The following is a 22,852-nucleotide window of genomic DNA, read 5'->3' on the forward strand; positions in this document are numbered from 1 at the left end:
ACAAGGAATCTGCCGAGGTGTCTGAAAGTCCTGCCCAAGGCAAATGCCTTGTTTACAATTGTCAGACTGCAAGGACAGGCTTTTTGTACCAGAAACATCAAATTAACCTGTTGTGGTTCTGGCACTTCGTGTCCATTTAAGTATTAATTAACCGGTTCCTGACATTAGACATATTTTTTTTTCAATAAATATTACAATTTGGTGTACTGTAATAATTATTTTGCTAGAATAGCAAAGACAGAGCTCATGTGTAGTCATGGTCAGATGTGGATTATAATTACATTTATGTATCTGTGTCAATTAATTTTGTTTAACCTTTGCAGAGAAGAACCAGTTAAATTGATTGTAAATGGTAATTTTTTTTTGTATAAACAATATATATATTTTATACATGAAGACCAATCTGGAGACTAGTAAGCTGGGATAATATAATGTGTTTGTAGTGTGAGTTTTCTTCCATTTATAGTTTTTACCGCTATCTTGTTTTTTTGTTCTGTTTTTTTTTTTTTTAAGCAGTCCCATCTGTCATTATCTTGCCAACGCATCGTACATTTTCATGATGAAGCCAAAAATGAAGCAGACAATTAGTTTAGTGAGAAAGCGTACATGTTTAGATTCAGGTTACCATGGGAAAGAAATGCTGTACAGAGTGTTCTCACTGCACAATCATCAGATCCTATGCTATAGCCAAAATGTGAAACAACTGTGAAAACCTGACTGTAGAAATCTGTAATTGTTTCAATTAGGTATGAAACAAAGCATGCACATTTGAACCCTAAATTTGTCCTTAAAAATCATTATGCAGAGGGGGCGGAGCCGAGCACCAGACGGGAACGGTCGCATCACCTCTGAGCTCCGGACAAAGGGCGGCAAAAAGGCCCTAAAACGAAGCCCTGCAGCAATTGCAGAGGCATTCTATCACCCCCCGGGGAAACCCCAATAAACGAGCAACAGGCGGATGCCTTTTTTGTATCCACAAATGGGCAGAAAGACCCGACGGAAAACCGGGGCCTACACAGCCTACCAAGCCACGAGGCTAGCGCACGAACTTACAGCCCTGAGGGTGCACCAGGACGCCTACCTGCAGACTGAGACAGCTGTGCCTGACGATTACAGCATGGGTAGAAAATCCCAGAGACCCACACAGACCACAAGCAGGACCACACAAGACATAGGCGACCTGCTGCAAAGACCAATGGTGCCCAAGATGGCGGCCTCACCAGATCGCCCAACTACCTCCCAAGATGAAGGCGAGCAATCTGGAGCTGAACATGAACAATCAGCTGCTCATCCAATAAGGGATCCACAAACTAACAGAATTAACCTCACACCGGCTACTAAGCAAGACATAGCCGACCTGTTAAAAGAAATGAGACAAATGCACGCAGCAGATATGGACTTGCTAAGGACCGAAATGCAAGCAGTAATTACACGCACCCAAGCCACTGAAGAAGATATCCTCGACCTGAAACAAGATGTAAAGGGGCTAAAAGAACAAGTAATATTCATGCAGACATCCCAGTCCAGCCTCACTACGAGAATGGACCTAGCAGAGGACCGCAACAGGCGCACTAATTTAAAACTAGGGGGGACACCGGATATCGTAGACTCCACAGAATTACCCCACTACCTCAGACGCCTCACAGCTACGCTCCTACCACACGCCCAAGCCCAAAAATTCACACTAGACGGCTTCTTTAGGATCAGAAAAGCAAGACAAGCCCCAGCCACAGCTCCACAAGACGTCATCATCCGATGCCACTCGGTGGCAGACAAAATCAAGATCCTTACAGCAGTCAGGGGAAAAACGCCACTTGCTTTTGAGTCATCCCACATTACATTCCACCAGGATTTAACAAGAAACACGCTGTTGTGGCGCAGATCCTTGGCACAGGTGACGAGTAGTCTTCACGAAGCTAAAATTGTGTATAAATGGACTCTACCAAGGACTCTGACTGTGATCAAAAGCGGTACCACACACAATCTCTCTTCACTACAGGAGGCAGAACAGTTCCTGAGTGCACTGGGCATTCACCTTCTCCCACCATTGAAGTGGTCTGAGTGCAATGTTCCATGTCCCTTAACACTACAGAGGTAATTATTGCAGTTTCTGAGAAACTGCAATAATTACCTCAGAGAGTTAACTCCTCCTCTAGTGGCTGTGTAACAGACAGCCACTAGAAGGACTTCCGGAATCTAAACAGACTTTTGGCCTTTGCATGAGGACCTCCAGCATCAGAGTTTCCCCATAAGAAAGCATTGAATAATGCTTTCCTGTGGGAAATCCTAATGCGAGCACAGCCATTGCAGTGCATGCATGTTAGGTCTCCCATGCCGGCTGACGTCGGCGATGGAGGAGCGTAGGTGGAGGGGGACACTGCAAGAGCCCATAGTGCCAGGAAAACGGGTTTGTTTTGGCACCATAGAATCCCTTTAAAATATTTTTACTACCTTCCTTATTCCTTACCTTATGTGTGCAGGAGGGTGGCTTCCCTGTGGCCAAGGATGTTGGGAGTCTGTGGTCCCAGGCTTCTCTCCCCCCACCTGTATCTGTGTGTCTGCTTCTGCCTCTCCACATTTCTCTCAAGCTTGGAGAAAGTGACCATGAGATAGGGGTCTGGTCCAGTGCGTTACTAAAGGGCTGCGGTCTAAGAGATATCCAGTGGAGTAAATTTGTGGGCCATATGTTTGACAGCCCTGCTCTACTCTGTTCTTGGTTTCACATTGAAAAGCTTTGCTAGTGCTCACTAGACTGCTTCTTCTGAGAGCAAATATGTAGACCTGTGTCAAATGCACTTTCTGACTGCTACCTGTCATTGAAACACATCAAAAGTTTACATGGCCACATCAAAGTAGGCTGAGCCAAGGACTGCATAGCATTTGTCTCAGAATTGGCATATAATTGACATATAATATGCAAAAAATTATTTTAATGAATTAAAATTATCCTTTGCAAAATTCATGCATCCTGGAAATAGAACTATATTTGTTCCTTTAAGGCTACCGTAGGCGAGTTATGCTCTATTTTGCGATCATATGCTTTTAAACATTAAAGCGGCACTGTCATGCCGAACTTACCTTTCTTTAATCGATTCCTCTTCTCTCCCTCTCTCTCAAGATCTGTTATTCATTTCTTCCTCTCTGCTCTAGTTTTCGTAAAAACATAAGACAAAGTAGGGACTACTTGCGGCGGGTGGGGGCCCTAAATAACAATGGGGGGGGGGGGGACACCTATTTTCTTTTTGCACTCGGGTTTTTTTTTTTTCACAAGATCGGATATTATGGATTTTTATTTGGCCTTTTTGGGGGCTGAAAAATGAAGATTTTAGAAAAAGAAGACATCAAATGGTAAGTTTTATATATTTATTTTTTACAGTTACTTAGCTCTTTTATTCCCCCTCACTATTTTTAAGGTGAGGGGGGTAGGTAGGGGGTTATTAATTTTAGATTTGGGTGGGGGGTGACTAGGGGCTTGGGGACTAGTAAAAATTTCATTTAGGACCCCCACTTGCCGCTCAGGGGTGGAGGGGAGGACAATAGATCCCCCCCCCCCAAAGTTCTCATTTAGGGTCCCCATCTGCCGCTCAGGGGTGGGGGCTGGGGGGAGGACAATAGGTTCCCCCACTCCACATTCTCATTTAGGGCCCCCACCTGCCGCTCAGGGGTGGGGGCCGGGGGGAGGACAATAGGTCCCCTCCCCCCTCCACATTCTCATTTAGCGCCCCCACCTGCCGCTCAGGGGTGGGGGCCGGGGGGGAGGACAATAGGTTCCCTCTTCCACATTCTCCTTCAGGGCCCCCAACCGCCGCTCAGGGGTGGGGGTCTGGGGAGGACAATAGGTCCCCCCCTCATTGTTATTTAGGGCCCCCACCTGCCGCTCAGGGGTGGGGGGGATCAAGGGGGAGGACAATAGGTTGTCGACCCCCCATTGTTATTTAGGGGTGGGGGCCGGAAGGGGGGGGACATTAGGTGTGTGTCCCCCCTACATTCTCATTTAGGGCCCCCATCTGCCGCTCAGGGGGCGCTAGGTCCCCCTTTCAGTTAAATAGCCCCCCACTCGTGCGGCCCGGAAGGGGTGGGGATACTAGTTTTTTTTATGTTTTTTTAGGGCCTCTCACTTTTTAATAGACATGTCCCTACTCGCGATATTGCTCTCCCCCACCTACCCACTGGGCTCCTGTCTTGGTCAAACTACATTATTGGACATGCCTCTCAATTAGGGGAGTTTCTTCAGCTTCCCCCCTCCCCCATCCCTTACCTACCCATCTCCGTTTTAAACCAGTCCTCTAATGACAGAAATAGAGCATCGTAGTGCTGCAGCAGGGAATATTGGTAGGTCTTTGGAGGCTTACATCAAGATATGTACATGAAAGGTACACAAAGCGATTTAGCATTCTGATCTGGTGTTTAATTGTAGAACATAGCAAGGAATTGTCCTGAACATGTTTCGGTAGTTGTAATTAGTCCTGTACACAGAGGAAACTTTGTTTGGTTCAAATCACTTCTGCGAAAATTAAATTACATTTTTGGGGGATGGCTGTATTTTGGCCATATGACAGTTAGGCTTTTCCAAATTTATTTAACGAAGAAACATGTGGGAGAACGAAAAGATTTAGCAGTGTACTGCTAAATATATACGTAATATAAAGTGCATCATATTAAAACAGAAGATACATTTTTGTGGAACTTTTGGGCTAAATTACTCAAGGAAGTAACATGTGAATGAGCTTAGTTATATTTTTATCCCACAGAATGCAAGATATGATGTAAAATAATCTCCCAAATATCACTTTTGTAAGCAAACATACAGGCTACATTATTTTATTTTATTCTTCATTATTACCTTTTCAGCACTGTGCCAAGCCATACAATGTCAAAACAATCTGCATTTCAACATTTTCCATTCATTCTTCCTATTTATGAATTTGTATGTGATCTTACAAAAGTGTATATCTGTTTAATTGTTTTCTGCTCATATTTTCAATTATTTCCCCAATTTTGTATATAAATGCAGAATGGAATTTGCCATTAACAAGCTCAAGAAGTCAGGAAGCAAAAAAGGGCTTTTTATTCTTCGATGCTGTCCTAAAGAATTTAACAAGTACTTCCTCACATTTGCAATAGAGGTAATTATGATATCTGCTTAAGCTATTTTTTTATGATCAGTCTGTTTATGTTACTTATAGGAGAATTGTCACTTCTCAGGTGTTTTACTATATAACACAAATGAATTTGAGGTATGACAAATACAATCAAATGCTTCATATAGGTGCCTCCATCTTATCTGTGTCAATCATTGTTTTTAATTCTGTTCATTGTTCCTGGCAATCAGCAGGGAGAGATTATACAGATAAATTAAACAATGCACACAGCCTGCCCACGTATAGCCACTTTCCCCTTGTCACACTGCCCCCTGCCACAGTTACGTACCACCCTTCACCCTGTCACATCTCCACCCCTTAACTCTCATACTCTCCACTCAGACACAGTCACTCACCATCCCTCTCTATTATTATTATTATTATTGCCATTTATATAGCGCCAACAGATTCCGTAGCGCTTTACAATATTTTGAGAGGGGGGGATGTAACAATAAATAAGACAATTACAAGAAAACTTACAGGAATAATAGGTTGAAGAGGACCTTGCTCAAATGAGCTTACAGTCTATAGGAGGTGAGGTATTAGAAACATTAGGATAGGAAATATCAAGTAGGAGTGAAGCAGAGCTGGAGGAGAGAGCAAAGCACTATCCCATTGGAGAGCAAGAGACAGGTATGTAAGGGAGAGATTACTCTGGGAGGCCATACGTTTTCCTGAAGAGATGGGTTTTAAGGCCCTTCTTAAATGATTGAAGACTAGGGGAGAGTCTGATGGCAGTAGGCAAGTTATTCCATAGGAGAGGAGCCGCCCGTGAGAGGTCCTGCAAGCGTGAGTTGGCCGTACGGGTGCGAGCAGCGGTCAGGAGGTGGTCGCGGGCAGAGCGGAGGGTACGAGGAGGGGCATACCTCTGGATCAGTGAAGAGATATAAGAGGGGCTGGAATTGTTAAGTGCTTTAAATGTATGGGTTAGCACTTTGAATTGACTCCTATAGGATACAGGGAGCCAATGTAAGGACTGGCAGAGGGGCGAGGTGTGAGAGGACCGACTGGATAGGAAAATCAGTCTAGCTGCAGCATTCATTACAGACTGTAGCGGGGCAGTACGGCTTTTGGGGAGACCAGTCAGGAGAGGGTTACAGTAATCCATGCGGGAAATTACTAGAGCATGGACAAGCTCCTTGGTAGCATCTTGCGTAAGAAAGGGGCGGATGCGGGCTATGTTTTTGAGTTGGAACCTACAGGACTTGGCAACAAACTGGATGTGAGACTCAAAGGTGAGACCAGAGTCAAGTATGACGCCAAGACAGCGCGCTTCTAGGGATGGACTTATGTGGATATGACACACATCCTTTCACATTCCCCTCACCCTGTCAAATTCATTCCCGGGCTTTGTCACACACTCTTAATTTGTTAATTCTGTAGGGGGTCTGTATTTTTTTTATACATATATATATAATTGCCAATTGATTGTGCAGTACATAAATGCTCTGCTTCATATAAGTACATTACTGAAAGCTTTGTAGAATGTTTTCTTGTGTTATGCTATGTACTTTGCTGAGCACTCTAATTCAACTATAGAATACTTCCGATGAAACACATAGTGGTGTGTGTGTGTGTTTGTTTTGGTTTGTTACTCTGTGCAGGTTTTGTTTATCTCTTACATGCTTTTGCAATAATTGCCCCTATACCATACAGCGTGCTAATGAGCCTGACTTCAAACACGGTTTGATAACCAAAAATGAAAGTGGGGAGTATAACTTAAGAGGAGCAAAGAAGACATTTAGCACGCTCAAAGAATTGCTAAACTGCTACCAGAAAGAAACTGTCCGCCTAGATGGCATCATCTTTCAGTTCAGCAGATGTTGTCCGCCGAAACCTAAAGGTTAGTTCTTAAAACTCAATGCAGATCTTTACATCCTTTGCTAGAGGAGTTGCTGATTTGTAGGTGAAGGTTTGTTTTAAAGTCGCAAATTTATTTGAAACAGAATTTGCCAATTTCACAAAGAAACACGTGATTAATTTTTTGCCACTCGAATGACTTCGGACTGGTAAAGCATTTATTGAAGTACTATATGTTACTTCAGAAATGTTCTAGTCATTAAGTGCCTTAAAATGATAGATTGCAGGACATCAGTGGCAATGCCTTCAGAGTTTAGAGGAGCTTTTCATTTAAAGTGTTATTGAAGTTTATTCCTGCTGGTGTAAGTATATATATATATATATATATATATATATATATATGTGTGTATATATATATATATATATATATATGGCACTGGGAGACTGTTAAGACTAACCTGGGGCATATCAAATTTAAAGTGGATGTAAGAAGCCCTACGTAGTAATGAGTTTCATCACAAAGTAACAATGTTTTGAGATGCTGCTATTTATTTTAAACAGCATAATTGTTTGAGTTTTTGCTGTACACTAATACAATTATTGCTATCTTGCAGATAAATCCAATTTAATTATCTTCAGAAGCAATAGAGATTCTGAAATTGCCATATCTCCCACACTACAGAGGCACAATAATGTAAATCAGATGGTGTTTCACAAAATCAGAAATGAAGATTTGACTTTTGTAAGTTGTGTTTTTTTACATTTTATTATATTGTTTATAATGATAAAGGTGTCATATATGGATAATAAAACTGTCGTAATAAAATGCATAGCAATCTACAACCTGACAGAATATATTAAACAGTAGGCAAAATGAATAGAATAGAAAAAACAACATCTAAAGAAGCACACAATCTGATAAAAAAAAAAAAAAAACTTCAATTAAAGGAGGTTTTAGAGGGATATGAATGAAGGAGGTGATGCTGGAAAAAAAATGAAGGGTGAATAAATACAAAGATTTTTTGTTAATATAGGAAGGACAGTTCTAGGGAGGTAAAGTGGTGGGTCAAACAGTACAAAAGACCAAGACTTGCATGGGGTTGCTGAATTTACATAAAGTGCCTTTTAAAGGTTTTTTAAAAAAAATAACAAAAAATAAGGTAGGATGTATTGTATTTTTTGACCGTTTGTAAAGTTTAAAAGTATACAGACTTTCTCTTTGCTTAAAACATTTACCCCTCTAACTTAAAGCATTAACATTGAATCACAAAAAATATTAGCAATAGGTAACTTATGTGCTAATAATAATAGATTTAAAATTTTTTTGTTTGTTATTTTATTTATAATATGTATTTCTTATTTTCTTTTACTAGATGGAGAATCTTGGACAGGGAACTTTTACCAAGATATTCAGAGGAAAGCGGGAAGAATTAGGAGACTATAATCAGATTCATGAAACTGAAGTGCTCCTCAAGGTCTTGGAGATAACTCACCGAAATTATTCTGAGGTTTGTATGCTGCCATGCTGTTATAAGTATGTATGTTAAAAAATTGGCAGTGGAAGGTTTGCTCACCCAAAAGGTGAGAAAACCCCAACGAATGTCATAAAACTCTTAAAGGGTTACTTTAACCGTTTAGAACGGGGGGACCTTTTCTGTGCAAAATTGGGCACTATGGAGTAGGTCTCCACAGTCACTTACAGACACACAGTCACTTACAGACACACAGACACTCACACACAGTCACTTACAGACACACAGACACTCACACACAGTCACTTACAGACACACAGACACTCACACACAGTCACTTACAGACACACAGACACTCACACACAGTCACTTACAGACACACAGACACTCACACACAGTCACTTACAGACACACAGACACTCACACACAGTCACTTACAGACACACAGACACTCACACACAGTCACTTACAGACACATACACTCACTGATTATTTTAATAAATAAACATGTTCCACCCAGCCTCCCTACCTGGAGAGCTGGTGTGGATGAGGAATCATTCCCTGGGGTCCAGTGGGGCTGCTGGGCGGCGTGCGGCAGTGCTGTGATCAGACGCGGTGAGGGAGCTCTAGTCTCACCGCTCTGCTCCCTTGCGCGCTGTCTGCTGATGCTGCGGGAGCCGGAATATGAAGTCCTATTCCGGCTCCCGCGGTATCAGCAGGCAGAGCAGAGAGGTTAGAGCTCCCTCGCCGGGTCTGATCACAGCACTGCCGCGCCGGGGGTCGAGAGCTTCCCTCCTGCCAGTCACTGAAATCTTGCGCCTCCGGAGCCGGTGCGCCCTAAGGCGGCCGCCTGTAATGCCTTATGGACGCGCCGGCCCTGCCTACATTGAAGATACATAACTTTATTTTGCTTGACTTAGTGTCTTATTACCACTGCACTAATTAGATCATAAAATAGGGGGAAGGGCTGCGCCACAAAACGTCAGTATATAAAATAGTCCAAATAAAAAAAGAGAAAGAAAGTCTTATCTGGAACAGGTCCAATAGGGGATGTAGGATCTATGGATGTTGGTCCGGAGCGGATATCCTCTTTCTCCTCTTTCTCCTCCTTCTTAGGGATTCACTCAGATATAGGGAAAAATAAAGAGAAAAAATAGTGCAATACGTCTGATAAAAAGATACAACAGTCTAAAAGCTGGTATAAAACTCACATGTGGAGGAGCTATAACTTGCTCTAGTATGAAAGGCGTGCAGCGGTATAATCCCCGCTTATGGGATATATGGAAGGTTCCTCCGTCAGTGGTCAAATATATAGAAAAGAAAGGAGACAACAAATAGTGCTCACTGGGTAAAATCCACGGTTAAAAGGGAAATAAAAATAATACTCACAAGGATGGAGCAGACCAACTGCTCCTTGATGATAGCGTTGGTGGTATTATCCCCACCTAGGGATTGCTTGTGGTCCAAAATGATGCCAGGTAGTAAACAGGTATAAAAACAGTGCTCAGTGTATTAAATAGATAGATGGTACCAGTAAAAAAAGTGACCAAATAATCTTTAATATAATAAAATACACAGTAAAAGTCCACATACGCGTTTCGCCAATACGGCTTTATCAATATGGAAAAAGAACCTGATACCTGGCAAGGTAAAGTTTAAATAGCAATACAGATAATTAAAATTGGCGCCAAAAATTAGGAATAGCCAATCAAAATTAAAATAATGAGCAATGATAATATAACATATTAAAATAAACCATTTGTATGCAGTATACATTACAATAGGCTCTATGAGCCTTATAAGATATCAATATTACTCCGTTTTTTTAATATTGATATCTTATAAGGCTCATAGAGCCTATTGTAATGTATACTGCATACAAATGGTTTATTTTAATATGTTATATTATCATTGCTCATTATTTTAATTTTGATTGGCTATTCCTAATTTTTGGCGCCAATTTTAATTATCTGTATTGCTATTTAAACTTTACCTTGCCAGGTATCAGGTTCTTTTTCCATATTGATAAAGCCGTATTGGCGAAACGCGTATGTGGACTTTTACTGTGTATTTTATTATATTAAAGATTATTTGGTCACTTTTTTTACTGGTACCATCTATCTATTTAATACACTGAGCACTGTTTTTATACCTGTTTACTACCTGGCATCATTTTGGACCACAAGCAATCCCTAGGTGGGGATAATACCACCAACGCTATCATCAAGGAGCAGTTGGTCTGCTCCATCCTTGTGAGTATTATTTTTATTTCCCTTTTAACCGTGGATTTTACCCAGTGAGCACTATTTGTTGTCTCCTTTCTTTTCTATATATTTGACCACTGACGGAGGAACCTTCCATATATCCCATAAGCGGGGATTATACCGCTGCACGCCTTTCATACTAGAGCAAGTTATAGCTCCTCCACATGTGAGTTTTATATCAGCTTTTAGACTGTTGTATCTTTTTATCAGACGTATTGCACTATTTTTTCTCTTTATTTTTCCCTATATCTGAGTGAATCCCTAAGAAGGAGGAGAAAGAGGAGAAAGAGGATATCCGCTCCGGACCAACATCCATAGATCCTACATCCCCTATTGGACCTGTTCCAGATAAGACTTTCTTTCTCTTTTTTTATTTGGACTATTTTATATACTGACGTTTTGTGGCGCAGCCCTTCCCCCTATTTTTTGTATCTGTCATTTGTTTAAGGGTTTTTTGAGAGATCCCCTTATAGGGTTGCTGCCTTTTGGGTATTTAGCGCTTACTCTTATTTTCTGTTTTTTACTAATTAGATCATATATGCATCCACAGTACTGCCCTTTTAGGGTTTTTAGTTGTTAATATTTTGATGGCAAGAAGCTGTAACTTGAAGAACCTTTATTTTATTGTAGGTTTTTCATTGATTTCTGTTAAACTTTAAACTGCTATTTGATTTTTATATTTATATATTTGAGTAGCACACAATAAAAACGTTCCTCTATAAATGTCTCTGTAAATTCCAGTTACTGAAGATTTCCTAAATTAGTGTGTAGCTGATAGCGAGAATGTTGTCTGGAAAATCCTGTAAAAGATGCCAAAACGTCCTGTATTTGATGTGCTTATTAGATGCTGGTGGTAAAAAAAAAAAGGCCACAGAATGTTTAGAAGTTTATTTTGAGTGTGCATCCTATTTCCATTTTAGTGCATAAAAAAAAGATAACTTCAAAAAGATTCATTGTCCTTAGAGCATCAAAACATGTGGCCTACAGCATGTGCTGGGTTATTAAAAATGTTTTGCAGAACTGATTGAGTCTTACATACATTACATGCCTTATATTCCCGAATACTCTTATGTCGCTGATTGTCAATGCTTCCTGTCTTTCCCGTCGTGTCTCTATGCTTGATAATGTGTCTTCTTTTCTCTCTTCTTGTACGTATATGTCTGTTAATTATAGGTGAGCAGATACACCTTAACAAAAAAATTCCTTCCTTCCTTTTTGCAGGCCTTCTTTGAAGCCGCGAGCATGATGAGCCAGCTTTCTTACAAGCATTTGATATTGAATTACGGCGTCTGCGTATGTCGAGATGAGAGTAAGTACAACCCTCTATATTTCCAAAAAAATCTTACATTTTGCACAATACATAATACATAAGACAATACAAATTTCTTGGCATGCTTAAATTGTACGACTTATAATAAATTATGTAGTAAAATGTTTATAGACTGAATGTGTATTGATTTCCGATTTCTGAAGTTTCCTTTATCGACATACTAAGTGTATATCACCCCTCAATTCAAAAGTAACATTAGTGTGCAAGCCCAGAATAGAGTAGGTTAAAACAGATCCGTTTAATACATTGTGTCTTACAGCTAGCTAATGTTAATGCAGAAAATACTGCCTGGTGGATTCCCCTAAACGCTAAGGTCATATCCACATCATCCTACAGCCTTCATCGCCATCCTTTCTTTTCTTTTCCATTTCTTTTAAAATAATTTAAACTGGTGTTCAGTTTTGCCCTTTGAAAAACTGAGTACCATAGTCCTGTCCTCTTGTAAAGCAGTTCTGGACTTGGATATGTCACTACCCTGCTGTCTTTGTCCATTCCTTATTGAATCACTTTACCTATATAAGCCTTCCCCCCTTTCTTGCAACTATTCTCAAACAAGGAAAAAACAAGAGGCATACAAAGCATCAGTTGACATAAGCAGCAAAAAGTTAAAATTACATTTGAATATACTGTTATGCGGAAAGCCTCCTGTTCATATTCCTACTGCGCAACAATGGCTGTTGCTGTACAAACTTTCTATTCAGGGCCGCCATCAGAAATTTGGGGGCCCCTGACAAAGCACAAGGTCTGGGGCCCCTGGGCCCACCCACGCCGTACCTAGTCCGCTGACAATGATGCGGGACTGAATGTGGTGTGTATAGTGGAAGTGAAAAGTGTGTATTAGATACTGTTTTTGCAGTGAATGCAGAGTGTGTGTTTGTGTAGCGGATGCAGTGTGTATACTGAATGCAGAGTGTGTTTGAGTAGTGGATGTAGTGTGTGTACAGTGATGTAGTGGATGTGTTTGTGTGTACTAGATGCATTGTGTTTAGTGGATGCAGTGTCTGTAGTGGTTGTAGAGTGTGTATTAGACACAGTGTCTGTGTATAGTGAATGCAGAGTGTTTCAATGTGTGGTGGATGTAGTGTGTGTACTGTGAATACAGGATGTTTGTGTAGTGGATGCTGTGTGTTTAGTTAATGCAGAGTGTGTGTTAGTGTAGTGAATGCAGAGTGTGCGTGTGTTAGTGTAGTGAATGCAGAGAGTGTGTTAGTGTGTAGTGAATGCAGAGTGTGTGTTGTACTAGTGTATGCAGTGTGTGTGCCAGTGTAGTGTATGCAGTGTGTGTCAGTGTAGTGGATGCAGGATATGTGTCAGTGTAGTGAATGCAGTGTGTGTGTCAGTGTAGTGAATGCAGAGTGTGTGTCAGTGTAGTGAATGCAGAGTGTGTGTCAGTGTAGTGAATGCAGAGTGTGTGTCAGTGTAGTGAATGCAGAGTGTGTGTCAGTGTAGTGAATGCAGAGTGTGTGTCAGTGTAGTGGATGCAGAGTGCGTGTGTCAGTGTAGTGGATGCAGAGTGCGTGTGTCAGTGTAGTGGATGCAGAGTGCGTGTGTCAGTGTAGTGGATGCAGAGTGCGTGTGTCAGTGTAGTGGATGCAGAGTGCGTGTGTCAGTGTAGTGGATGCAGAGTGCGTGTGTCAGTGTAGTGGATGCAGAGTGCGTGTGTCAGTGTAGTGGATGCAGAGTGCGTGTGTCAGTGTAGTGGATGCAGAGTGCGTGTGTCAGTGTAGTGGATGCAGAGTGCGTGTGTGTAAATGTGCAATCTGTGGAGGGGGAGGGGTGGGGAAAGTGGCATTTTTAAATTAATTTTATCATTGTATATTAAATTAATGAAATGTTTCTCCCCCCTCCCTGCTTCTTACCTGTTTCCAGGGAGGGGGGAGATTCCATCCTTGGTGGTCCGGTGGCATAAAGAGAGGGGGCCCAGCACACATCTTTTTCACTTTCAGCTCATTGCCTCCAATAACTCTCGCGAGACCCGCGGAGCGTTGCCATGGCAACCAGGTCTCGCGAGAGTTATTAGAAGAGAGAAGAGGAGAAGCTGTGTGCTGGGCCCCCTCTGCGGTAACAGGGAGCCCGCGGCTGCACACATAGATAGCGATATTCGCTATCTATGTGTGCAGAGAGGGAAAGTGGGGCCCAGGACTGCCAGAGCAGTCCGGGCCCCCCAGGGCCGCCGGGCCCGTGACACCCCCTGATGGCGGCCCTGTTTCTATTGCCATGATTTTCCACTCCATCCAACAGGAATTATCTGCTCCTTAATCTGAATTTAATTTAAGAATATATTAAACCAACTCTGAATATAATAAATCAACTGGGCAAAGTGCCAAAAAAAAGAAAAGACAGAGAAAGTAAAAGGCAGGAGAGGAAGTAGAAGGAAAATCTGCTTTTACTCTGCAGATTTGGGGCAATTTTTCTAATTCTGAACCAAAACAAAACCTAGAGTTTGTGCTGTTTGTTGCACAATAATTTTAGGATTTCTATTTAAGTGCACACATACGTGTTATATGTTGATTTTAAAGGACATAAAGAGCTTGATTGTAATGTCCTATGTGTACACCTAACAAGTATAATTAGAATGTTAAATATATTTTCAATTGTGTATAGCGGCATTACAAGTGGCATGTTTATTCTAGTGATACATAAAGTCTAGTCTACATAAAGTAAGGTCTAGTCTACATAAAGTAAGGCCCATCCCATATCTTAAATACAGGCAAATTGGAACCCTTATCATTTTTTACTAGTCCTGCAATCACCCCCTGGGGTGCCTGATCTACACTTGAGCCAAAAAGAATATGGGAATAGGCATAAGATGCTATCTGGGAGCTTCTTTAACCTTGGTAGCCACCTGTAGCCACCTTGGTAGAGGAACTTCTGTATTCAGCGGAAGTTACAGCATTCTTTTTATGTGCATTCTGATCAATTTTAAAGGGAAAGAAGCTTCCAAAACCTCTATAGCTGGCTGGATAACATAAACTATTTAGCTAGGATACACTATTAACAGGAAGACGCTTGTGGGAAAAATGTATTTTCAAAGCAGCATCTTTCAACACCTTTGTATAACTTTATTGGCTGGACATTTTGGCCTTAGTGGCAGCTGTCATTTAAGACATTCCCAGCCAGAGTATCTTGCTATCTCTGTCCTGCTATGCTTAAGGAAAAAACTTTTTTACTTACTGTAAATCTTTTATCCTTGGGATTGGCGGCAATACATTATTCCCTCCTTTATTTAATAAAATCTTTTTGATAGTTTGCCATTCCTTTAGTTTGTGTTTCCTTTGAACTGAGGAGTATTCCAATTTACCAGTAAGCAATGTAAGGGTAAGTTATTTAATGTAGGAGGATACCTGTCCATCACTACTATAAACATCCCTTCAGTACTGCAGCTAATACTAACGGGGGGAAAGTACAGTGACTAATCTTTTTTTTTTCTTCATAGTTTTGCTTGTTATCGTTGCACGTTAAGTGCAAGTAAAGAAAAATATATTCATGTATCGGTCCTGATTGGTAAATGCCTCATATGTCTAGGATCTAAATTAGTTTTTAGTAGTTAATGCTAATCCTGCACCTACCCTGTCAATAACTATATGCCTACACTGACTCTAACAGTAACCCTACCCCAACCTTATCCCTAACACCAAACTAGCACTTGCCCTTACTGTACCCTAACACAACCGTAATTCAGAGGGATTCCCTCTGTTGCTGTCATTACTGACACTAGCTGAGGGATTTCCCAGTTTATACAGTACACAGCACTTTTTGAGCATGCTCTACTGTATAATTGCTGCAGAAATTGCATGCTGCAGCTTCTCAATGCTATACCTGACAGTCACTATATGATTGGCATTGGGCAACAGGCACCACCCAGTGCTAATCACTGTTGGCAGGATGGCTTGCAGAGAGACCATATTAGGGTCAAAACCAGGAGATCTTCCTCTCTCTGGGGGCGAGCTGAAAATCACAGCGGCTGTGATTAACAATAATTTTAAGACCTGCATACAGCTCATCTATCAGTTTGGGACCATTTAGCATAGTGTTTATGCCTGTGTCTTCCCAGTCTAAGTAGGGATTAAACCCTGTTCACAGCAATGAACTAATGGCATTTAATCCAACTACGTAATACTATATGGCACGGAACATTGTATCATCATACAAATTATACACACTGTGTTCTCTCATTTGGCTGTCACTTGACTCTTCATGACACTTGTTATGTTGTTTTATAAAGTTCTTAGACTGGTTGTGTGTTGCCAAACCTGCAGTGCAATCTTTTCTTGTTTCTCAAATCACTTGTTTTTGATATTCCTTTTGATAGGTATTCTAGTCCAAGAATATGCAAAATTTGGGTCCCTGGACACGTACTTGAAGAAAAATAAAAACTCAATCAATGTTATGTGGAAGCTAGAGGTTTCAAAACAGTTGGCATGGGCCATGCATTTTCTTGTGAGTATGGCAAGAGGACGTTTCTGGTATGGCTTATTTTGAGTGAGAAAACCATAGTTTAGAAACTGGAGCATGGAGACAGGCGAGATGAATGTACAGTTCGATCCTTGGTGTTTGCTTACCTCCCTAACCTTGACAAGATGCTCGCATTCTTCCTACATTGCTGCAAGGCCATAACGCACTCAAAGGATTTCAATAATCTTTGTATGTGTGATATACATTAAAGTTAACAAAAGCGCATGGTTTGTCACTACTAAAGCTTCTTTATTTTGGTTTGCTTTTTATATGTATTTTGCTCTATCAACACATCCAAGTCATCCATGTTTTGGCTCCTGAAATTAACTTGCTTACCTTAAATCTATTATCATCCATGTAACGTTACTACTAATTTCATATACTTCCTCCAAATTGCTTCAATTCCATTCTTAGCCGAATGGCTAGTCTAGAGGTAGCCGATTTACTATGAACACTAACTTGACAATGGCACAAGCAAAAAAGAGAAGCGATTTTCTTGACATAATAATACACATGCATGCCCAGTGCTTATGCAAACATATGTGCTCACATATTCAGCTTGCACAAACGCAGACTGAAGAAATGGTCCAGTGTGTTGTCTGCTGCTGTCAGTGGTTCTTATTCACTCATAGTGGATCTGTATATGCTATTGGGTGGACCTGTGCCTTTAACAGTGTGATCCTATATTTTTATTTATATTGTGCAAACATTTAATTGCCACTTTAGAGATTACATTACAGTAGAAGGAAGTTACAGTATGTTCTACTTACAGTAATTAACCTTTATTTCCTAGGAGGATAGAAATATCGCTCATGGAAATGTAAGTTCAAAAAACATCCTACTGGTCAGAGAAGAGGACAGGAAGGCTGGAAACCCAGCTTTTATCAAGCTCAGTGATCCTGGCATCAGCATTACAGTTTTACCCAGAGAAAGTAAGTTGTTTTTCTTGCATAATTCATGTTCTCAAAAATGAATACTTCATAAAGGTTGTCATCTCCTTTTATCCCAGATGATATTAACTGATTGAAACAAATTATTGAGTTTTACCCATCATCTCCAAATCGTTTAGATCTAAAGTGTACCCTTCTAATCATTCTGGGATCTGGCCTTTTTTCTAAGAGAGCAGATTAATCATTAAAGGAGCACTATAGGGTCAGGAACACAAACATGTATTCCTGACCATATAGTGTTAAAACCACCATCTAGCCCCCCTGTTCCCCTCATGCCTCCCTAAATATTGTATAATCTTATTTGTATTAGAGTCTTTAGCTGATGGCTTTGTCCCTGTTTCTGTTAGACCTGCCTGCTGATATCAGCAGAAGTGTTAGCCTGATCCAATCACAATGCTTCCCCATAGGATTGGCTGAGACTGACAAAGAGGCAAATCAGGTGCAGAGCCAGCACAATTCAAACACAGCCCTGACCAATCAGCATCTCCTCATGTTTCTGTTAGACCTGCCTGCTGACATCAGCAGAAGTGTTAGCCTGATCCAATCACAATGCTTCCCCATAGGATTGGCTGAGACTGACAAAGAGGCAAATCAGGTGCAGAGACAGCACAATTCAAACACAGCCCTGACCAATCAGCATCTCCTCATATAGATTAATTGAATCAATGAATCTCTATGAGGGAAGTTCAGTGTCTGCATGCAGAGGGAGGAGACACTGAATGTTTGGATGCATTTTAGACAGCCATGACCCAGGAAGGATCTCTAACAGCTGTCCAAGGAGTGGCCAATGAAGTTATCATTAGGCTGTAATGTAAACTCTGCATTTCTCTGAAAAGACAGTGTTTACAGCGAAAAGCCTGAATGTAATGATTCTACTCACCAGAACTATTTTCAATAAACTATCGTTGTTCTGGTGACTATAGTGTCCCTTTAAAGGCAAAATAGCCCAAACGCTTTAAATGTGTAAAGCACATATGCTCCTGATAAAGCTTGGACACTAGTAGGGATTTGTATGAGGCTTATTTGACAGTTCAACCACGTCATGCCCTTCTTAGCAAATCCTTTTAACTGCATTGCAATTGGCTACTGCATAGATCTGCATAGGTGCAAAATCATCTCAAATTCCTTCTTAAGAGACAGATGCCATCCTTTTTATGCCTCCATCCAAATCCACAGGTTTATCCACGCCATATTCTCATGATTTACCAATCAGGATTGTCTCTTTGCACCAGGATATTTTTCCATAATAAACAATACTTCTTCGGTAGGCTTTACTTTCAAATCATGACACATATTGAGTACCCTCCTCTACCTTGGCCTGTACATTTCCCTACTTTAGATATGGACATGTTTTTTAGTACTTGGTTGAAAATATCTCTTTACGATCTGCCACCACTTTTCATGAAATGCATTTAAATATTTATCACCAAGCCTACTAGACCCCAGACAATTGTATTTAAAAACTTGGATTGTCTTCCAGGTACCTGAACTGTGACTGGGGAGTAGACATACCTGTACTGCTGCTTCTGTTCTTATGAAAGAAAAATAATAATAATAATGTGCTTTTGGGACTGCCTGAAGTCATTTTTCACCCAATCCCTGTACGTTGCTTCCTCCCTCTCGCCCTGTCCCTCAAATGGTAACTGCTGACTATATTCTGAACCCACCACCCACACTTCCTCATGTATCCCTCATTGTAACTAATGTGGCACGGAAATCTATTTTGCTAAATTGGATCCATCCTGATGCCTGGCCATATTTAAATGCAAGCAATAACATGTTTTCTTATGGATTGGCTGGAGAGGTATAATCATACTGAAAATTTGACCACAACGTTAACAAAGCTAATTAAATTGTAATTTTATTACTGCTTAACCAAAATTCCTTGCAAGACTCCAGAGGTTCTTGGCTTTTGTTTTCGTTGTTTGTACCATTACATTTGTACTATAGGTTGACTAATAATGATAGTTATGATTCTGTGAAAACACTATTTCTTTTGACCATTTTTGAAATCCACCGTACTGCTGTATATTGCTTGCTGTTGTAATGCCAACTATTTTGTCAACACTGATCTTTAAAATCAATAAACATTTAGATAATAAGTATAACAAGCACGTTTGCATTGTTGCATATAGCCATGGTTGTATTTTTTAACACTTCTGTCTCTTTTTCTTTTCCAAGTTCTACTGGAAAGGATTCCTTGGATTGCTCCTGAATGCATTGAAAACTCCAAAAATCTGAATATAGCATCAGACAAGTGGAGTTTTGGCGCCACTTTATGGGAAATATGTAGTGGTGGTGACAAACCTCTGAATGCACTGGATTCACAAAGGGTAAGAGTGCAAAGTACATATTATTTGTCCATGAATTTTGATAAATTTGTTCTTTGATTGGGTGTCCATTAACCTGGGAATGTAGTGTGGTGTTGGTTGCAGGTACAGAATGTGCATTGTTTCTACGTCATATCTATGTTGCCATTATAGAAGCTGCAGTTCTATGAAGATAAACATCAGCTGCCTGCCCCAAAATGGATAGAACTTGCAAACCTAATACACAGCTGTATGGATTATGAGCCTGATTTCCGGCCTTCATTTAGAGCAGTAATACGAGAACTCAACAGCCTGTTCACTCCAGGTGGGTTTGCTTGAAGAATAATCAATGGAATTTTAATATATTTTTATAATGCATAACTTACCTTTGTTCCTTCATTTTAATTGCTGCCATTGGTGGGTCACATGTTCTGGTAATGCCATGTTGCTTTCTCATTAGATTATGAATTATTGGCAGAAAATGATCTACTTCCTAACATGAGAATCGGAACCTTTGGTTTCTCTGGGGCCTTTGAGGACAGAGACCCAACTAATTTTGAAGAAAGACATCTTAAATTCTTACAGCAACTAGGCAAGGTAAGGCTTCCGCTTGTTTCTGCACAAAACTTTCAAACACCTAACTAACAGGTCTTCTGTCCATAATAATATATTTTCCCTACCCACACAAAAATTGTGTCCTGTCTGACCACGCATTGTGTTCCTATTCCATTTCCTTGTTTCCTCTTCGTAAAATTGTGTTTACCTCCACAAGATACTAGTAGATAGGTTTCAATATTTTCAAACATTCTGTTTATTTGTGCCTGCACATGTTATTTTTTTTTTACTTTTAAACACAATATAATATTTTTTTTTTGTAATTCTTTATTTTGGTTGTACTCGATGGTAACACAGATATGACCGTAAACATGAGAAAAGTTGCAATGAATAGGAAATCTCAGAGCAGAATAAGTGTATACGTTTTTCAGCACATTTAAAAAAACAACAACAAAAAAAGCATAAGATAATATGGACACAGCACAGATTGAGAAGAATGGTATGGCATTTAGTAAACGGGCTGTATGCATAAGACGAAGAAAATAAGTACGTTTTAATAAGCATGCTAGGTAACTCGTTGAACCTGAGTAACCTAAGTGTTAAAGAAAAAACAAAAAGGAAAGAAACAAAAATGAAAACAAAACAAAAGTGATGTGCACGTTAACAAAAATACACTATCGACATGCAAACTTATATGCAAAACTATTAGAACTGAGCAGGTATATTTAGATTGAACCTTAGGAGTGATGACTATTATGCCAAATGTGAGTTCCTGGAAAGGTCCAGACCATAAATCCTAGTGGAGAAAATTTAACCCCTAACCTATAGGGCAACAAGGGGGGAGAAGGGGGTAATGTTACTATTTTACCAATATACTTATTTGATGTTATCCTTATCTATTGTGTCACTTTACCCCACTCCCTCTAGCATGTAAGGTCATTGAGCAGGGCCCTCAACCCCTCTGTTCCTGTACATCCAACTTGTCTGGTTACAATTACGTGTTTGTTAGTCCATCCAATTTAAATCGCTGCGGAATTTGTTGCCGCTAAATAAATAATAACAACGCAAGCTCATATATCGTCTTAACTGTTAATGAGAGTAGTGGTGTTAGCTACCGCTGCAAACGTCAGCTATACAGTATTTGGACTGTGGTCAAAGATAACATGTGTAAATTTCGAAGTTGGAAATTAAGAAAACAAATTAGAATGGTAAAACAAACAAAAAGAGTTAGTGTGTTCAGGTCACAGAATCCCGCAGTTCTCCCGGGACAAATGGGTTAATTCTGGATGCATCCCAATTGTGGTTCATATGTGTCGTATTTGAGTTGTGTAGGCCCAGTGCCTGGAGATAGGCCGTGCCATCCGAAGGTCCTGAGGCTTGAAAAGACTGTCAATCTTTTGTTACTTTTAGGGGTCTAGGTGAGGTCCATCTGTATGGTAGACTGGCTTCTGAAGGACATTCGTGATTGGCTGCATTGATTTTCACCACAGCAAGGTGGCTTTGCGTAAGTCCTGAAAGAATGTGAGGGTATGCGATTTGAGTTGAAGCAAGGTTTTCCCTTTCAGGTTATCGAGTAGCCGTTGCTTATCTGTGAAGGTCTGGCAGCATAATATATCACGAGGAGCCACGTTTTGTGCCTGTGAGGATTTGCAATACAGTATACTCCGCCGAATGAAAATAGTTTTGTGGGAAGAATCGATGCGACCAAGTGTTGGACAAAGTTGGAAAGTTTCTCGGGCGAGTGAGAGTCCGCCACCCCGCATATCTTGATGTTCAACAGTCTCCCTCTATCCTCCAGCTAAGCAATCTGGATGGCGTGTTATGTGTGCAGTTTGTAGTTGTTTTACCATCTCACCTAGGGTAATCAGCCCTTGTTTTATGTTGAGGAGATCTTCCTCAGTTGCCCGTACTCTGTCAGTTACTGCATGCATCTCTGTTTGCACAACATGTATCTCTACCGAGCTTGGGCTGTATAAGCCAGTTGTGGATATCCTGCTTGGTAGACTGGTATTGCGGGAGCCTCCAGTGCACATTGGTTGTGAATCGGGTGCAGCTTTAGGACTTGGTGTTGTTGCACCTCTGGCTTTAGCTGTCAGCATTTTGTCAATGTCTTGGTCTTCTTTGGTGGTGCTTAGGCTCGGGTTTTGCGATTTGCGGCCCATGTAAGTGCCCAGCGGAGTATGAGTGGGGTATTCAGGAGTTGAAGCAACCTCGAGGTCTGCGCTATGCTAATAGCTATCGCAGGATGGCCTGAGACGGGCTGAAGAAAGGGCATCTGCAGAATCAGTGCAGCGTCCTGAGTGTAGTTGAGGTGTTTCCACTCCTATAATAGAGGTAAATTAGGATGTTTGCTCTCGGACCAGCGAGAAATGGCGTCTGCCTTGGTGCACCCACAATATATTATTTTAAATACTGTTTTATTATTTAAGTAAAAACAATGTAATCTTTGGTCCTGCAAAATTCCTGTGACAATAATTCACGTAACTTGTTTTCACACGATCCTCCAGGTTTGTTTGTTTTTTGTTTGTCTATGTGTTGAAAACGAAAACAAATTCTAAAACGGTTTTGCTATTTCA

The 22,852-nt window shown here is 40.7% G+C and overlaps 1 protein-coding gene across 3 annotated transcripts in view; it reads left to right on the top strand.

Annotated features, from left to right (window-relative positions):
• JAK2 (Janus kinase 2) overlaps window positions 1-22,852 on the top strand; it is a 274,226-nt gene that overhangs the window by 229,577 nt on the left and 21,797 nt on the right. For all 3 annotated transcript variants that reach the window (XM_063455097.1, XM_063455098.1, XM_063455099.1), the window contains exons 10-19: window positions 5,015-5,126; window positions 6,798-6,984; window positions 7,556-7,683; window positions 8,315-8,449; window positions 11,899-11,986; window positions 16,320-16,447; window positions 17,256-17,394; window positions 19,594-19,745; window positions 19,896-20,046; window positions 20,182-20,318. In XM_063455097.1, coding sequence (XP_063311167.1) covers window positions 5,015-5,126; window positions 6,798-6,984; window positions 7,556-7,683; window positions 8,315-8,449; window positions 11,899-11,986; window positions 16,320-16,447; window positions 17,256-17,394; window positions 19,594-19,745; window positions 19,896-20,046; window positions 20,182-20,318 — 1,357 coding nt within the window. The remainder of the gene's footprint in view (window positions 1-5,014; window positions 5,127-6,797; window positions 6,985-7,555; window positions 7,684-8,314; window positions 8,450-11,898; window positions 11,987-16,319; window positions 16,448-17,255; window positions 17,395-19,593; window positions 19,746-19,895; window positions 20,047-20,181; window positions 20,319-22,852) is intronic.

Source organism: Pelobates fuscus, chromosome 5, assembly GCF_036172605.1.
Source record: "Pelobates fuscus isolate aPelFus1 chromosome 5, aPelFus1.pri, whole genome shotgun sequence".
Lineage (NCBI taxonomy): Eukaryota > Metazoa > Chordata > Amphibia > Anura > Pelobatidae > Pelobates > Pelobates fuscus.